Source organism: Eleutherodactylus coqui, chromosome 3 (assembly GCF_035609145.1).
Source record: "Eleutherodactylus coqui strain aEleCoq1 chromosome 3, aEleCoq1.hap1, whole genome shotgun sequence".
In the NCBI taxonomy this organism is placed as follows: domain Eukaryota; kingdom Metazoa; phylum Chordata; class Amphibia; order Anura; family Eleutherodactylidae; genus Eleutherodactylus; species Eleutherodactylus coqui.
Window position 1 is genome coordinate 161,332,243 of NC_089839.1, and position 19,621 is coordinate 161,351,863.

A 19,621-nucleotide genomic window follows, 5' to 3' on the forward strand; every position below is an offset into this window, starting at 1 on the left:
GCCTTAACGCAGGTGTGAATGGGCTCTAAATGTACACTGAATATACTAATGACTGTATACATCCATATGCTGCGAGCGCCCCCTAGGGTTGGCTGCATGGAGCAAGTTTTATACATCATTTCTGGTATAATGTCAATAGAGCACTACAAAGTTAGAACATCAAATTAGCAATGTACCAAAACTTGTGCACAGTATCCCATAAGATGAAAGTTATGTTACTTTTTAAATTATACAGAAAGATGTTGCCCTGCCCAAAGTGGATTGAACCAAATTAATATGGGACCACAAGCAAGCAGTTTATTCTTGAAAACGACCAATCTGCCTGAAATAAAGCAGAATATAAAACAACTATATGAATAATTGATCTTGACTATAGAAAGTTTTTGTTACATTTTCTCCCGTTTTCCATATGGATGATATAGTACTTCTATAACTTTATTACATAAATGTATTGCTTTATCCTATATTTATGCAAAGTACATGTAGCGTTATTCTACATTACAATGATGATTAATCCAGACTGAACCAGTAACCTGAATGTTGCTTTAGGCCACGTTCTCACTTGCATATTTAGGTCAGTATTTTGCATTAATATTTGTAAACCAAAGCCATAAGTAAAGTGCAAGAAAACATAAGTGAAGCCCTTTGAATTACTTGGATCTACTTGGGAGCATTTTTGTGCTTTGGAAACACCAAATCAGAGTCCTGACCATAACCCAATCCAGATGCTGTGGCATGACCTGAAGAGGGCTGTGCATGCAAAGTATCCCAGATGTATGGATGTATTGAGGAAGTGAAACACATTTTCAGGGAGGAAGAGTCCAAAATTCTTCCTCAATATTGTGCAAATCTAATTTGTAGCTACAGAAATCATGTGGTAGAGGTGATTGCTGCTAAAGGGGGATCTACAAGTTAAATTCAAGGCATTACTTAAAAGGGTTTTCTGAGGTAGTTGGTGGCAGTGGTGGCATTGAAGAGATGCAGAGTACAGAAAAAAATAAACTCAGTACTCACCTAGATGCTCCCCCGCTGCACTCTCCTGGTCCTCTGCTGACAGGTACTGCAGTGGTCACGTGGGTTTTTTACCCCGCATGACCACTGCAGTCAACAGAAGTCCTGCCAGGGCCGTCACTCATGACATACCATAAAAATACTAGGGCATAGAAGCCAACATGACAGTTTCACGGGGCGTCACCAAGTCATCTGGATGGATGATGTCACCTTTTCAATGTCATGGCACTGGCCACCAGCTCTGAAGTGAGTATATTTATTGTACAGAGTTTTGGGCACAAAGGGGCCAAAATTATATAAAATAAATAACACAGACTGATTGTCAGGCCCGAACATTCCTACCAATGTTTGTTCACCTGACAATTGGGCAGTGCAAAAGGATGAACGATTGATTAACTGACAGACGTGCAGGCACTCGTTCATCGGCTGAGCATACCACTTAGCCCTTATTCACACAAGCGTATATTGGCCGCCCATTTTCACGTCCAGCCAATATACGCAACCATCTGATGTATTGAATTCCAGAACAGACAGGTAATTTTCTGCCGCGCAAAAGCACCCGGCTGGCCAAGATAGCACATAGGAGCGCATTTCATCCGGGCGCTTTTACACCGGCCAGGAAAGATAATCCTGGAACTATCTTTCTGGCCGAAATACAGAGACGGCTGCATGGACTCCTATTGGAACCTATGACAGCTGCCGGAGAAGGGAGGTGGGAGGGAGTTTAGCAGCGTGACTGCTAAATGTCCTCCCCCTTCTCTCCTCCTCTCCGCCTCTTTTCAGATGTTTGCAATGGGAGGGGAGGGCAGAAGCTAGTTGCTAAGCTCCCGCCCTGCCCCCTCCCATTGCTGGCTGCAGACAAGGGGAGGAGAGGGGGCGAGAGCTTAGCACACTAGCTCCCGCCTCGTCTTCTTGCTGAGAGTCGGTGAGGGGGAGGAAAGGGGGGAGGCAGTTTAGCAGAGCTAAACTGTCTTCCCCCCGCCCAACAGCATTGCAGGCTCAGCATATATGAGCCGAGCCGTCTGAACAGGTGCAGAAACGGCAGATTTGTGTGCTCGTTTACATGTTTTAATGACCCCAGCGGCGAACATAAAAACGGCTACGCCCGTGTGAAAGAGTCCTTAGGTGAACATAAAAATTCCCGCTGGTAGGCTGCACATCTTTCTGTGTAAATTGGGAGATGTGCAGCTGATCAATAACAGCTGTATGGGGATGAACAATCGTGTTAATGATCAGTTGTCACCACAGACTATATAATCCGCCCGGAGGGAACGTGTGCTGACCGACATGCCCATTGTCAGTCACTCGTCATTAGCACACACTGATTATTTCGGTGTGTAAAAAAACTTTTAGTTTTTCTGTCTGTACTATGGATGTTTACTCAATGGGTGCAATAACAGAAATGAACAGTACAAATGTTTGTGTTATTAGTTTAGTTAGATGGGGTTTGTCCATAATTGTGATGTAGATAACGATCAGATCCCATTTTATTTGTAATCAATGCAGAAGTCCAAGTAATTCCAAATAGTTTGCTCAATTTTTTTCTTGTAACTGTAGGTCTACGGCACGGAAGAGATGCAAATCTTTACATTATACTTTTTCACTGCCTATGTTCCATTCCTGATTTTGGCTTGCAAATACTTTTGCAATATATGCGGTGAAATATAGAAGTGCTAAAGTGGCTTTACAGCAATCTGGATGATAAAGGGTTAATATGAATAAGCAAAAACGTGTTTTTTTATCTCTTTCTTCAAACTTATTGGGCATCAGAAGAGCTGGGCGTGTCTGTGTGTCTTCCAGTATTGATATACCTCTCACTAGGTGCCAGCTTGAAAATGACTTGTAATAGTCAAAATATTCGCAGTGGACTGTCCATAGAACTTAAATGCTGTAGAATGACTTAATGAGGTAAGAACTGCTTCAGGTGATTATGGGAAATGTATACAGAGTTGATAAAATTACTTTTGCTTTTGAATTTACCTAGGTTTGAGGAAAGAGCATTTGGGCTTTGGTGCGAGTGTCGGAGTGCTGCAGTTTGGTGCATCTGTGTGGCTGCTATTATGTACAGCATGAATCAAAGAGAAAAGTCTCTGTATGGAAGTACAGTAAGGATACATAAATTTCTATAAGGGCTGTTTTACAGATTCATATAACACGGATTGATATGCAATAAGCTCTATGGTATTAGAATTGCAAGGGATGCTTTCTTCCCAGTTTGCAGAAATTGCGCATTTTACATATTTTAAGTATTGATTTATATTACTGTATATTTTGAATCTTTTAGTGCAAGGGTGTCAAACTCATTTTCACCGAGGGCCGCATCAGCCTTATGGTTGCCTTCAAAGGCCTGATTGTAATTGTAAGATAGTATAGTAAGGGCCTGTTCTCACAAGCGTATTTGCGTACATAACATGCAGTGAATAGAAGCCATTGAGTTCAATGAGTTCATTCACATGATGTATGTTTTCACACAGCATGACCTATTTTGTTGCGTACTACGCACCCCAATAGGCCATTGAAGTGAATGGGCCACGCAAAAACATGGTGAATGCGCAGGTAACCTGTGCATTTACTGCATATTTGCGCACCATTTCAGTGGGCCCATCTGCGTTCTTTTTTGCGTGCCCAAATATGCAGGCATAAGTGATTTTTGATTGCACAACCCTACCCTATAGTGGTCTCAGTAGAAATAGTGACCCATATAGTGCTCGCAGTAGTAATAGTGACCCCTATAGTGGTCGCAGTAGTAATAGTGACCCTTATAGTGCTCGCAGTAGTAATGCTAACCCCTATAGTACTAGCAGTAGTAATAGTGCTCGCAGTAGTAACAGTGACCCCTATAGTCGTCGCAGTAGTAATAGTGACCCCTATAGTGGTCGCAGTAGTAATAGTGACCCCTATAGTGGTCGCAGTAGTAATAGTGACCCCTATAGTGCTCGCAGTAGTAATAGTGACCCTTATAGTGCTCGCAGTAGTAATAGTGACTTTCATAGTGGCCCTAGTAAAAATATTGACCTCCACCATGGGCCAATTAGTAATGGCGCCCCCCACCATGGGCCAATTAGTAATAGCGACCCCCACCGTAGGCCAATTAGTAATAGCGACCCCCACCATGGGCCAGTTAGTAATAGCGACCCCCACAGTGGGCCCAGTAGGAATAGCGACGCCCCCCCACAGTGGCCCCAGCAGAAATAGCGACCCCCCCCCCCCCACAGTAGCCCTAGGAGAAATAGCAACCCCCCCAACAGTGGCCCCAGTAGAAATAGCGCCCCCCACCACAGTGGCCCCAGTAGAAATAGTGACCCCCTCACAGTAATATTAACCCCCCCCCAGGCAGCAGTATTAACCCCCCTCCCCCACCCAGCAGCAATATTAACACCCCACCCACCCAGCAGCAGTATTAACCCCCACCCAGCAGCAATATTAAACCTCCCAGGCAGCAGTATTAACCCTGTCTCCCAGACCCTGTCTCCCAAGCAGCAATAGTAACCCCCTCCCCCCACCTAGCAGCAATATTAACCTCCCCAGGCAGCAATATTAACCCTGTCCCTCAGGCAGCAATATTAATCCCTTCAACCCATATACTTACCTCCTCCTTGCTGTTAGCGCTGCTCCCCCTCCCACACACTGACATCAGTGCGTAGCCCGGAACGCTTCCTCCCTCTGAGTCCTCTCCTGCGGAACTGAAGAGCAGGGGACTCAGGGGAGAAGGATCCCGGCTGCACACTGACGTCACAGTGTGCGCCCAGGATCAGCAGTAACAGTGCGATTACCAGAGGCAGCGGGACGGATTCGGCCGGCGGGCCTTGTGTTACCACAACTGATCGTATACTCATGGCCTGTCCTGAGGATAGGTCATTGATTTTTGAGTCCTGGATACAGTTAGGCACATGAAACAAGTAGAAGCCTGTTTTAAGTGGAAGCTTGCTAAAAGTTCCATCCAGGATGAGCCCAAACTGAGATTTTAGCAAAGTTCTACATGAAACAGAGTTTTACTGGTTTAGTTCACTCAACACTAGTCCTGAACACTGGTGTATAACACTGCCTAAGAGCCAGTGTTATCTCTAAGAGTATTATAAACGGATTTATGGCTCTTAAAGCTTATTTACATGCAAATTGACTGTTTTAGCGATCATTTTGCATAAAGTACTAATGGGCACTAATGTCCATTAGCACTTTATCAGCTTCATTTGCATGCAAATGAGCATCAGGGAGCTGCTTGTAGAGCTCAGCAAGGTGGTCTGACCTCTGCAATCAGCTCCTCTGTTCTTGCAGGAGCTGGCACGGGCTGCCAGCATGAATACAATGTAATCAGCTGCTCCTGTAGTAAACACAACATGCGGTCCCTGCTATCTACTCGCTGGCTGAACAATGTATTTTAAGCTCACCTTAAAATCATTGTTCAGCTGAGAGTAAATGATGGGAGCATTTACACGCAACGATTAACGCTCATATGCCATTGTTTTAACGAATTTTGAGCGATAATCGTTGCGTGTAAATGGGCCTTTAGTATGTGCTATACACCAGTTTTAGGAATTTTTGGTGAACTTCCAGTTCAGTTTGAAATTATTGGAAACCAAACTTTTTACAAAAGTTTGAACAGGCTTAATCGAACTTTTTTAAAGTTCACTCATCAGTAGTCCTGGAAATCCCCTCTAAAGATAAATAATAATCTGTACAAATCAACATGCACAGCAGTAGTTACCAATTCATATCCATCCAGATAAAATGGTGATTGGAACCAACAAGGATTGTTGAAATTGGGATAGTAATGCAAGTAGCCTGGGGGAGGACAACCTGTAATTATGGTCACACATACCATATTGATCTGATATTCAAGTTACCTTATTACACTGAACAATGAAGCAAATAAAGTATAAGACATGAATTGAAGCAAGCACTTTGTTCAGCTCTAAATATTAGCTCAATACAGGGGCGTAACTATAGAGGATGCAGGGGATGCGGTTGCACCCGGGCCCAGGAGCCTTGGGGGGCCCATAAGGCATCTCTTCTCCATATAGGCATAAGGCATCTCTTCTCCATATAGGGAGCCTAGTACTATGAATAAAGCATTATAGTTGGGGGCCCCATTCCAGGTTTTGCATTGGGGCCCAGGAGCTTCAAGTTACGCCTCTGGCTCAATAGTTTAGTTACCCCGTATTATGAAACAGTAAGGACTCTGTGTCCTGCAGCACTGCCTATGTGTACACCTCCTTGCTCTATGTATGAGGCATTCTCATACATATGTGCAAAAACTACAGTAAAATACTATCGCAGGCGTTTTTGTGCATTTGCTCGTGTGAAGCCACCTTAAGGTTGCAAACACATGATCAATAGTGAGTTGCACCTGAGGTACATGGGCAAAACTCACATAACAGAGCACACTGACACTCCATCCATGTGTGGGACACTGCACATTATACTATTTTTGGTTGAGTCCTGCACAGAAATAGGACTTGCAGCAAATTTTCCTACCTGGACAATTGGTGTGTAGTGTCCCAGAACAACATCCTGGTCCCCTCCATAATTGTCATGCATAGCTGTCTTATGTGGATGCACTGTGCAATACTGGCATGTCTATTTTCCGTATGTGTGTTGCACAGCTGCAGCGTCTGAAGGGATAACGCTCTTTAAATCATTGCCTGTCTGCTGAATGTATCTTTCTGTGTCATGTGATGTGGTACTAATGAGTCTGTAAGTATGAATCATTGGGTTTGAGAAAAGAGATCCATCTTGTCTGCTGAGGAGCACCCATCTTCCATCTGATGGTTTGCTACCGCAGAGGCACATGAGGGCTCCATTATCCCTTATGTTTCTGAAGATGGGGAGAAGGAAAGACTGCATCTTTAAGAAAGGACTGAGAATGGGAGTGAGTGAGCCTAAGTGTTTTTCCCCAAAAGTCCTATTACCAGAGAGCCTTTGTAAGTAACTCCTTCTAGTGACTGTACGTTCCCTCAAGCATGGCCAGTGCAGAAGTCTACCAAACCTTTGAAAATAATCTTAAATCTGTGTATAATTCCATGCGGCTGTCTGAAGTCTGTATCACCGTACAATGGTACACCTTTAACTGACACCCACGCGTATTGAAGTCTATGAGAGCGGGGTGACAATTACTGCCATTCTGTGGCCATTGACTTTCATGTCAAGTTGTCTGAATATTACTAATATGCCTGCACTGTTAAGTCTGCCTGCTGAAGTTTGTTGTACTGTGTTTCAGAAGTCACTAGTAAAGTTTTACCAGGCCTCAACTGATCCGGGGGACCCGAGGTACTATACACTTGTCTGGTGTTATTTTATTTCCCATGTATGCATGCCGGTGTGTGGAACAGTGGCGTCACGAACAGACAACTACTACTCCTCTCATTCTGAGGACTACTGGCCCTATCCTTTGGTGTGGTAACTCCTTCCAGGACGAGGAGTTGGTAAGTGCCACCATGACAGGTCCATGCACTACACCCTCCCAACTCCAGCCGTATGCTTGGGTAGTTTGCCATTTTCCCTGCAATATCCCACGCAGGACGTTACAAGAGCTGGCCTCACGAATAGGCTACTACAAAAGCTGTTGTCTCTCACAGGGCATCACAGGTGTGAGTGAAAAAATTGCCTGTGTACATAAACCCATTGAAATGAATGGGTTCTTTTCCTGTGCGAGTTCTGTCCACTTCGCAATCAGATTAAACTCGCGGGAATATCGCCCATTTGAATAAGCCCCAAAGGCTCAGAACCTCCATCATGTATTCTGTAAGATTTGATAGCAAGAATAACACAGGATGCATCACTATTATTGATGTCAAAGTGACAGACCCCACAACAGAACTCTTGACTCAGTAAGGTCTTCCAGCACCATTGTCCAGCGGATCCAGCTCCTATTATAAACAGAATGCAGTCATTGGAAAATATTCATGAGCTCTCATTTAATTTGAAACCATTACTTCTGGTTGTATGTAGTTCTGGAATATCTTGCTAACTCCTTATCAATCCTGAACAGTAGTTTGCTGATGGCGGTTTAGTAGCCCTGACTACTGCCTCTTATCTCTCCCTGACAACAGGGCATGTCACGTCAGCTTGTCACACGCATCAGGAATGCAAGGCTGCCTCTTAGCACTAATGCTGGTTCTCTGCGCCATCCTCTATATATCCGCTCACTCATATGCAGGTCTGACGCTGGGAGCCGAACGGAGTAACCACAGTCTCCCGCATCTGTGGTCAGCAAACATGAAGACATATAGATATGGACCTAGATGGATGCAAGTATTAACTAAAGGTAAACTAAAGGATTCTCTTGTTATCTCTGGCATGTCGTTGGAACTAAATATCTGTTTGGGCATCTGCAGGAAGAAATCGTGTGCAGCTTTGTGACTACTCATTTGTTGAACAACATGTGGTCTATATAAGGTTTAAAGTGGAAACTGTTTATAGCCCCCCAGTATTACCCTCCTCCAGGGTCTCGAGCATTCATATTACGCTGTAGTACATTATATAAATATGGCTGGAATAATAACTAAGTACTAGGGGAAACCTTAGGCCTCATGTCCACTAGCCAAATGGAATTGCGGATTTTGCCCATAGGGAATCATTGGCCATCCGCGGTCCATTAAATAGATTTTTACACCCGCGGATGGCATTTTAAAAGAATTGCGTTTTTCACGCACGGGAGAAAAAACGCAGCATGCTCCATTCTGCCGCGGATTCCGCGCGGATCAGCAACATTGCTATCACATTGATATCTGCATGCAAAAAAAAAAAAACCATTTAAAGCAAATCCACGCAGAATCCGTCGCGGAAATCCGCTGCAGATTCTGCGTGGATTGTATTTTTCTAGTGGACATGCGACCTTACTCTTTAATACAGCCCTCTACACAATTCAACCCCCAGTAAGCATCAATCTAACACAAGGCAGTTAACCCCGTAAGGACAGGGTGTTTTGGTCCTAAAGGACCCGACACCTTTTAGGGATTTTACCCATGTGGTGGTTTTACTGCCCTTTTTTTTCAACTACCAAAATTATTTTTGCAGCGTTTTTTTTCCTATAACATGTACGGCTAATTTTTGAACTAACGTTTTTTTTTTCTTTTTTTAGTTTTATTGGGAGCAAAAAGCTAAAAAAAACTTTTTTTTTATTTGTTATTGTTTATTTTTAGAATCAGTATATTTCCACTACAATAAAATACAGGAATGGGTTCCTCATTTTGTTTCGGACATTTTGATGTATAATTTGCATAGTTTTGGATTACAGGGCACATATGGCAATGATTTTGGTTGGCGTTGACGGTGCGTCGTTTTCTTTTTTATGTATAGATTTATAGTCTATTCTGTAATTTTATTTAAAGGGGTTGTCCCGTGAAATCAAGTGGGTCTATACACTTCTGTATGGCCATATTAATGCACTTTGTAATATACATCGTGCATTAAATATGAGCCATACAGAAGTTATTCACTTACCTGCTCCGTTGCTGGCGTCCCCGTCTCCATGGCTCCGACTAATTTCTGCAGCTTCTGGCTTCTTTAGACGCGCTTGCGCTGTCCGGTCTTCTGCTCCATGCTCGTGCCGAAGAGCTGGTCTTCTCCGCGTCATCGTAGCTCCGCCTCCGTCACGTGGTGCCGATCAGCCAATTAGGTGACTGTAATCGGCAGTGGAACGCAAGACATCCACGGTGCACCATGGGAGAAGACCCGCGGTGCACCATGGGAGAAAACCGCGGTGCATCATTGGGAAAGGACCGGCGGCCATCTTTAAAAGAAGAAACTGCCCGAACGGGGATGCAGGTAAGCGATTTTTTTTTTTTTTTAAATAACAAAGGGATTGTTGTTAACGGGGCACAATGTGGGGGTAGGTAGAAAAAAAAATTTCGATTTCGCCGCGGGACAACCCCTTTAACTTATTTTTGTAATTTTTTTATCATCTATGTCCCCCATGACGTCATGTAAGACCTTTGGGGGTCATTCACACTTGTTCCACTGTAGTTACAGGGAAGAATATACCCCATCCTGTAGTGGCAATACGATTTTTACCATTTTAAATATTGAAAGCACAAGCGATTTTTATTTTTTTTTCACATGCATGAAAATCTCAAGTATATAGATTCTTTTTTCTAGACAAACACATGCCAATGGCCCGGATTAAAGCCCAGTACCAAGCATCGTATATCTACCACTCTTGATCCTTAAAGGGCTAAAGAAGCAGCTGTATGTCCACCGGGGCCGTAATTTAGGGGATATAGAAGCCTTGGTGCCTTAGGGAGCATAGAATAAGTCTTTTTCCCATTAGCAGACCAGTTCTATTGCAGTAGGTGGGTGATATTTCAACGCAGATTCAGGATACGATGTAGACGCTGTACATGCATGTGATACGTGGTAATTCGCAGACAATTAAATATGTTGCCATATGTAGTTCTGCTCACATTTGCAAGTAGGAATTGCGTAATACGCAATCGCAAAAAGTTCACTGAGTGCATCCCCTAAAATATAACTTTTAATAATAGATACGTTTAAAATCGTTTAGAGCCTCACAAAAATATAGACAAACAAAAACAAACAATGACGGAACAGAAAGTTCCACACTGGAAAAGAACCAGAAAAAATTAGGTGAAACTGGTCCCTCAGTTGCAGTCCAAGGGGGTACTAGATTGTGAGGCACTGATGCCGATCCAAGGCAGTCTAATAATGCAGAAGAATATGCCTTTATTTGGATGTGGTTAAAGGCAAGTGCCCAACTGTATCCTCTTAGACGAGATGGTTAGGGGCTAAGGACCCCACTATAGTCGGTAATTTCCGGATAGTGTTAATAGACAAATGCTTAAACCAAACCGGATAGTGTTAATAGACAAATGCCATTTGTCTATTAACACTATCCGGAAATTACCTTACTGTACTGTCTTAGGCCCCCTGCACACGGGCGGAAATTCCACGGTGGGATTTCCCGCACAATTTCCGCCCGTGGAAGCTGCTGTAGGATTGCGTTAGAAAACGCAATCCTATGCAGACGGCTGTGATTTGTCTGCGCGAAATCTCGCACGGAAAGCAAATCGCGGCATGCTCTATTACTGTGCGGGGCAGCCGGCACATCAGAGAGCCGGAGCCGCGGGAGCAGGTGAGTGCCGCGCTGGTTCTTGCCGAGGGTCGGGTCCCGCTGCGAGAATTCTCACAGCGGGATCCGACCCGGCCGTCTGCAGGAGACCTTACAATCAGCCCTTTGAAGGTCACCATAAGCCTGATGTGGCCCTCGGTGAAAATGAGTTTGACACCCCTGGTATACACTATTAAAAACTGCATGTAGATTTAAACAATACATGTGTTTTTTTTTTAAACCACATGCAGGTTTTTGATGTTTTTTTTAATTGTGTTCAAATATACACAGGAGATGTATAACCTATACCAGTAGTACATATACTTATATAGAGAGAATACCCAGGTTATACCAGCATGCTTCATATCTCTGTATATATGGTAAATATCACTATATACATCTCCTGTATACAGTGATATCAAGAATGCTGTTGTAAGGCCCCTTTCACATCTGCGTCGGGACTTCCTGACGGAGATTTTGTTGCAGATCTGGTTCAAAATACCGCAAGAAAAAGCACTGCATGTATTGTTTTTTCTTTCATCCAAAAACCGGCCAGCTAAGCAGTTAGACCCAAATATAGTCAATGGGGGTCCATCCAACTCTGTTCGGTTCGGTTTTATGTCGCTGCAATCAAGATCCAAAAGTCAAAGATGTCATTAAAACTTTTTTTGCCTTTCGCACTCATAATGGCTAAAAAAAGCCCCTGTGTCAAATATATTCTAACTAGACTGTATGAATTTGCTTGAAGTGGTTGCCTGTTTTAGAAATAAACATTTTCTAGTTCACAAATAATAGGGTGAGGTTGGTGTTGGGGGTACCATTCTAGTCCTCTATGTATCACTCAAAAGAGAGAAGCTACAAAGAGTGTCTCTCTGCAGGATCCAGAATGAACCCGCACAGGTGTGCATTACACAAATAACATATTGATTGCAATGGGCACAGTTTAATGTTTAATTTCTCCTGTGGCAGCATTGTAGAGGAGTTGTTGTTGGCTCCACTGCAAATTCAGCTGATCATTGGGGGTCCCAGAAGATGAATTTCCTATGATAAGTTTATTGTCCGAGGACCCTTCTAACAAAAAGACATTGTCCAAAGCAGACAACTCCTCTTAAGTGATCCTCTGGTCTGGGGACAAAATTCTGTCCTGGTACCAGAGCAGTCGGCAGGTCATCCTGCAGTTGTTATGCTCCGTTGTCCCTCTGATCTGGCAGTTTTCGACTATCCAAGATGGTCAATGCAATCTTCAGACTACCTATTCCTCACAGTAGCGTTAGATTACCAATGCACTATACCTGCTCTCTGATTGGCCAGGGCTGCTCACATGATTTGTGCTGGCCAATCAGAAAGCAGTGCATCATGTCCATTAAGGCCGGCTGTACACGAGCGTGGCGGGCTCCGCCGCGGAATATTCCGCGGTGAAGCCCGTCACGGCGCCCCCCAGAGACCCCATACTTACCAGCGGATCTGGCGTTTTCGCTCCCGCATGACGCTTCGCCGCCGCTTCACATGACACGCCCACTGCGTCACATGACGCGGCGGCCGTGTCATGTGACGCGCCGGCCGCGTCATATGACGCGGTGGCGGTATGCGGGAAAGCGTTTTCACGCTATCTTCCGCTGTGTTACAGCGTGAGATAGCGTGAACAGACGGCTTCCATTGACTGCAATGGAAGCCGTCAGCGTGTACACCCGCGGCAAATAGAGCATGCCGCGGGTGAGGACGGGAGATTTCACGGTGCGGAATTCCGCGGTGGAATTCCGCACTGTGTGCCCTGAGCTATTAGGTTCAATAGAACCTAATAGCTGCGGGCAACGCAGCGGATTTTCGCCGCGAATTACGCGGTGGAAATCTGTTCGTGGGGAGGAGGCCTAAGTAGTTCAAAAATTGCTACAGACATTTTGAACAGGCCCAGAACTGTTGGATCAGAGAGGCAGCAGTGAAAAATAACTGCATATAGTGTGCTCTCCTCCCTTTCTGTCCTGGTACAAAATTTTGTCCCAAAACCGGAAGGTCACTTTAAGAATTTTTTCAGCTTCATACTGTCTATGTAGTCCTGCTTATTAAATGCTTGATCTTAGTATACTAAGTATATTTACTGTAGCTATATTTATATCCATGAGCCAAGTGAAAAAATGTTATAAGAAAACCGACCTCTAATCTTAATATATTATATTTGCCTTATCAAATTTTCAACTTTTAATTTCACGCCCCATAAATTTAACTTCCATCTTTACCTCTTACAATTTAGCAGGCTTCGGAAAATAGCCACGTAGAAGCAAAAATGTAACAATTAAAATGCACTGTCATTGGTTTTCCCAGATAGATTCAGTAAGAAAACTACAATGAGAACAAGAGGCAATTAATACGAGTATACAGCTAAACATGTGTAAGTCAGAGAAGGTTAAATGCGACAGAGTTTTAAAGTTGGAAGTAACTCCTCAACTTTATGTGACTGTTTAATTATAGGATCACTCACAACCCCCACAACTAGCAACTGATAATTATATCCAAGTCAATTTACTACTCCCCATTGGGAAGGCTATTCCAGAATAAATAACATGGTAACCTATTATCTTCAAGCAAGATATAGATCATGTGCGTTATTTAAAGGGGTGATACATTTACAGTAACTTTAACTACTGCTCTTCCTGATTATTAGGTCAATCTGAGACAGTGGGAAAGTAACAGTTCTTAAAGGATTTTTTACTTCGAGCATTCCCTTTATATTTAAAATGCCTTCCTAATAACAGGGTATCTCACAGCTTGGAACCGAAGTGATTACCTAGATCTGTAGTGGAATTAAGCAAAAGGTCTTCAATTTTCTTACAGCACCACCAAAGGAGAAATGAAGTATTACAGTATTCTCAGCTAAATCAATGGACTATTCATGTAATGCATAGACTTGTTGGTCCTCCAAAGTGTGAATCAGTCTTTGTAGTCATTCATCACTCTGGCTGATAAATAAAGGTCCTAAAAAGGTCCTTTTTATTAAAGAGGTTATCTCATCAGAGTGAAACAGCTTTTAGAAAGAATCTGCTACAATGATCAGCTGATTGTCATAGGTCCAGCTCCTGCCACAGGCTTGGCTTCTGAGGCCAGATGTGCATTTTCCCTGCAGTGGTAATGTAGTATTACATGATGGCCAATAATATTAATAACCAATTGTATAATATACGATTGACTGAAATGCGCCAGAATGGGAAGCGTTCTTATGTTCTGGCTAACAGAGATTTCATAGACCCCCTTCTTCTATGGCATCTCATATTCAACCTCTGTACTACACCCCTTTCCCATTGCTGAACCTGACCGACCCTCTACATATTTGTCTTCTGGTGCACCCACTAACTCCACTTTAGCATGCTAATTTATAGATGCCTTAAAACATCAAGCATGGTCACGTGACCACTGAGCTCTAAATGATTCTCTTATCTACTTTTGGTCATCTTTTTCAGGATGCTGATTGGTCCAAATCTAATACTTCTTGGGATCTGGTTCCTGACAGTTGCTCATGGAAATTATTGCCCTGTACAATGTAAATGTATAAACTTGACTGTTAGTACAATACGGGTGGACTGCAGCTCCCAGAACCTGAAGAACGTTCCACCCCTACCAAAGGAAACAGATGAGTTGTACCTACAGGATAACTTATTAACGTTAGTCCCTCCTGGGGCTTTTGATAACTTGAGAAACTTAAAAAAGTTGAATTTATCTTCCAATCCATTGCATTGTGACTGCAAGATCTGGTACTTAATTATGTGGCTCTCTGATAGAAACATGGACGGAGTCAGCGGGATAAAATGTGTCTATCCCTCTTCGCTGTATGGGAAACCAGTCAGCCAGTTAAGAAGAGACGAAATCACTTCTTGCTTGAGGCGCACAAGACTGTGTTCAGACTTTCTATTTAATGATGCCTTTCTTTACGCTTTCCTTTCTCTCTTGCTCTTTCTAATGATCTTATGCTTGAAAACTTTCAAAATGATAAAGTTTAAAATCAAAGTAAGTGATAATGACATTGAGTTAAGGACATATTAGACTCCTAAAGTTAGTTTTCATAAGTAACTTGTAGAATGTCTTTGAAACAGATAACATATACTAATATTGTCATTACGAATAAAGTGACAAATACACCCGGTATTAATGTGCGTGGATAGAAAACTTCAGGAAAAAATGAAAGACCATATATGCCAAGGCGTAAAGCCAACCTGTCAGGTGAAATATGCTGCCCTATCTAAGAGCAGGGTATGATAGAGGGAGAGAAGATGAGCTCTGTGATCTATGGGTTTATGTAATCTGGAACAGGGTAAATCCTAGATAGACTCCAAGGCTGTATTCACATGGGCAAGTTTTGTGTATTATTTGCAATGGATCTATTTATATGGGTAAAGTTTCTCTCGCAGCGATGCTCAGTAATAGATGAGTTAAAGTATGTCCTATTTTTTTGGACTATATTGCCCATTCTTTCCATGGGAGAAGAAATAAAATTGTATCACACATGCAATTTTCATGTGAGAGCAATGCGGTTTTTTTTTTTTTGCTATTAAGGCATGCAATTTTCATGTGTGTGAAAAATACACATGACAATTGCATGTGCCGTGATGTGATGAGTTTTTTTTTCGCAAAACACATTGCACTGGCAGGAAAAATCTTTGCAGAGATGGTGAGAGTGCTGCTCACCCAGCCCAAACTGGATGATTGACAGCTTGAGGGATCAGTCAGACAGGTGTTTGTTTTCTGCGCATTTTTTGCGTCACGCTGAAAAAAACGCACTTGGCTGTGTTTATGCGCACATAAAGTGTGCTGCCCGCTATCCCCTGCTGCGGCTGTAACAGCTGCAGCAGGGGATTCCTTGGATGTGAAATTCCACGATGCTTTCATCTGTCTGGTACTTTTTTGGTTGCATTAATGTCCCATCATTCCAGTGCTGTGTCAAATAAATCTACAGTGTTTATTATTTTATCTGGGCTATGTTCATCTACTTCCTTGCACTGCAAAGACCAATGTGAATTCCATCTATCAATTGTCACTCCCTTCGTTACCATCAAGGTTGCAACAGGTTCCACAAGTGGGGCTGGCCTCATTAGGGCATTTGTCCTGCTTTTAGATAAGGTTTTCTCATATTAGTAGGTTAGGGCATTATTCCCCTTTTCTTCCATTTTTAGTTTTTTTATTCAGACTTTTTGTTCTCTGAGTTATTATATTGTTTGGCATCTAGCTCGGACGTAAAAGGGCAGCATAAATCACCAGGCAGGCTCAGGCTGGGCTCACACAACCAGTTCAGATTCCGTATGCGGATTCCGGCTGTAAGCCTGGCCGGTGACCCTGCATACGGCAAGTATCTGTATTGTGTATGACAGCGGAGGCATGCAGGTGGTCATGCGTATTTCAGGTGGTTTTTTGTTTGTATTTCCTGCGTCGTTGCTTATAGATAACATGGGTACCTGCAGCCCATATGCAATGTTATTTGCGTATGGGCTGCAGGTTGCACGCATTCATTGACATCAATGGATGCTGTCTGCACAGAATCCGCGATAAAATACAGCATGCTGCAATTTTTCTTCTGCTTACGGAATACACAATTCGTACCAGCGGGGGTGAATGAAAATTCGAAACTACATGTCTTTCAGTGCCCACGTTTTACCGCGGATTGTCTGCGCAGATGGCAATTGCGGAATTCCCAATTCAAAACTCGTCATGTGAGACCGGCCTTAGTCTGATAACAGCTTTTAAATATTTCTTGAAAGATGAGCTGTGAAAAACACTTTTTTACTATGAATAAGAACATTGCATATCTACGTAACTGTTAACTGGCAGAATAGTAGGGGAAATCTTTCTACCTATATAGATATTATTGTACAGTGGGGTATTTTTGTACATACGTTTAAGGAAGACGGCCTGCCTAGGCTTGTACATGCTGCAGGTGTAAGCGACTGGTTCTGATGATATAAAATTGTTTTCCAATTCCAATCACACATGATCTAGCAAATAAAACCATTGTTACATCCAGGGTTCATAGCGGTCATGCTCTAATTGTGTCTTCTAGCATTCTCAGTAATGATCCTCTCAACCTTGACTGGATTATTAATGGAAGTGGAGATAATTTTAAAACCATATATCCTGGGTCAATTACTTAAGATCTAGTTTTGCTAAATGTATGGCTTGCTTACATCATATATAGAGTCAGAGCTGTAGAAGGGCAGCAGTTTCACATACATCCTTGGTGCTTGAGGGGGACTAAAAGCCACTTTACCATATAAGACACTAGAATTATACACCGTGGAGTCACATTATTATGGCCACCTCCTACTTTCCACATTAGCAGCCCATGAAGGAAGTAACATGTTGTGGGCTGCCTTGGTTGGTATATAAAGTGTGTGATAAGCGGTCTGCTCAGATATCACTTGTTGTCATGGGTAAAAGAGGCGATTTATCGGAGTTGCAAAAAGGGATGATTGTTGGCTTTTGGGTCGAGAGTGGCAACAATTGTCAAACAGTTAATGAACTGTTCGTGTGCTGCTATGATGAAAGTGTATCATGAGGGGACAAATGGTACATGAGTGGACATTTAGAAATAACCGACGTGGAAACTGCAGAGCACCACGTGCTATTGATGTGAAAGTCCAAAACGTCAGCTAAAGGTACATGAGGGCTGACGAATACACTACAGTGGAGCAGCGCACCATGAAAATGAACCAGCAATTCAGCAAAGCCTACTGCATAGGGTGCTCTGAAGTGGATGGATGGTTACTGCACCAATGCTAACAAAGCTGCATCAGAAGAATAGGGTTCAACTTGTGCAACAGAATTGGAATTAGACCACCGCTGATTGGCAAAGTGTTGCCTTCTCCAATGAGTCACGTTTTCTGCTTCATTGAACGGATGGATGTTGGTGTGTCAGAAGAGAAGCATCAGAGAACAAACACCCTGCAGCCATTGCTGGAAGAACACAAGCTGGTGGTGGCAGTGTTATGGTCTGGGGAATGTTTTCACAGCATTCTCTGGGCCACTCATCCAGGGGAAGGCGCTCGGACCTGATTTGGTTAAGAATCCATCCTTGAAGATCACCTACACCCATACATGCTGTATGTCTTCTCTGGGGCAGATGGGATCTTACAGTAAGCCAATATAACATGTCACGGCTAGAAATGTCTGACAGTAGTTGGAAGAGCATGACCAAGAATTCCAGGTAGTTCCCTGTCTCTCTAATTCCCCAGACTTGAACCCAATTGAACATTTGTGAAAACAGCTCAATTACCATGTTCGTTCTATGGATCCACTCCCCTTCCCCTGTACCCTCCAACAACTGTGAGATGCATTGCAGTCATCATGGTTCCAGATACCGAAGACAACCTATCGACTCCTTACTGAGTCTCTCCCAGCCCATCACACTGCTGCCCGAACAGCATACAGCAGTTACTCCGGATATTAGCTGGTGGTCATAATAATGTGATTCGGCTCTGTAAATATCACATGATAGGTGAGGAACCCAGTAGATTTTGCATGAGAGGCCAGCATCTGCAAGTTCTTCCTCTTATACACAATGAGTAAGGTTATTACATTTTACATTCAGCTTGCGGAATTCTAAGTGATAAATGTCTTTATGATAATGAACTTTATCTTCCTACTGTTCTAACTTTCTACATTTACCGTTAATTACAGTGATTTCCCCTTGATGTAAATTAAAGTTTAACTATTCCATGTTACTTGTGTTATTCAGAATTCTGTAGACCTTCCCTCCTGGATCAAGGCTAATTTATTGTAACTGGATTCCATCTGCCTAGCAAATATTTTGTCATTTCTATGCACTTCTCCTGTCCAAGTAGTATTTACCATCTGCTAGATACGGAACTTTCTGGCATCTCAGACATGGACGTCTTCCTCTCTGTCGAATTCTCCACAATCCAAATAAACATTTGCTGGCATTTATACAGTGTTTGTAAATCTCACAATTTCAATTATTAGCATTTTTTATGAAAATCAGATAAACAAACGCTGGCACTGAATTCAAGTAGAATGAAGTCAACATCTATCCATCCACCAGACTATCCATACAATGTGGCCTCCAAACATTTATATTAAGTTTTCTTTATGGTTATGCCACAAACTCAACTATTGAAATTCTAAATGTCGGGGTAAATCTCCATGATGTCCATGGAATATACTTGAAATATCATGGCCTTCACCTGGATTCCAATGGTTTTCTCCCCTTATGCGGCTATAATAATCACGGCTGTATAACGAGACAAAACAAATCCATTGATTTCAATAGGATTTCAGTTGTTTCGTTTTCACTACCGGGATTCTCGCCAGTGTGCGGGCAAGAAAAGATAGGACCTGCCCTATCTTTCCCACACATAGTGAATACTACGTGCAGGAAAGATCGGGCGGCACCTGTCTTCCTATGGTTATTTTCAAACTCTTGCTCTCTGGCGCGGAGTTTGAAAAGCCGGCGAAGGGGAAGGGATTCTCCTCATTCAGTCACAACTACGCTCTGTGCCACTGAGTGTAGTTGCGCCCATGCTCATCTGATTAAGCTCTTCAGTTCCT

At 43.0% G+C, this 19,621-nt stretch overlaps 1 protein-coding gene across 5 annotated transcripts; it reads left to right on the forward strand.

Annotated features, from left to right (window-relative positions):
* The first annotated feature begins 2,832 nt into the window (after positions 1-2,832).
* On the forward strand, positions 2,833-19,000 carry LOC136621181 (platelet glycoprotein IX-like). Of its 5 annotated transcripts, none has more exons than XM_066596458.1 (5): positions 2,839-2,919; positions 2,996-3,116; positions 7,229-7,433; positions 8,061-8,275; positions 14,530-19,000. In XM_066596458.1, exon 5 carries the CDS (start codon positions 14,531-14,533, stop codon positions 15,107-15,109), a length of 579 nt encoding a protein of 192 aa, XP_066452555.1. In that variant the 5' UTR covers positions 2,839-2,919; positions 2,996-3,116; positions 7,229-7,433; positions 8,061-8,275; position 14,530; the 3' UTR covers positions 15,110-19,000. The 5 variants fall into 5 exon arrangements, with proteins under 5 accessions (XP_066452560.1, XP_066452555.1, XP_066452556.1 ...); XM_066596459.1 differs by having other exon boundaries at positions 7,229-7,278; XM_066596461.1 differs by lacking the exon at positions 7,229-7,433.
* The last annotated feature ends 621 nt before the right edge of the window (positions 19,001-19,621 follow it).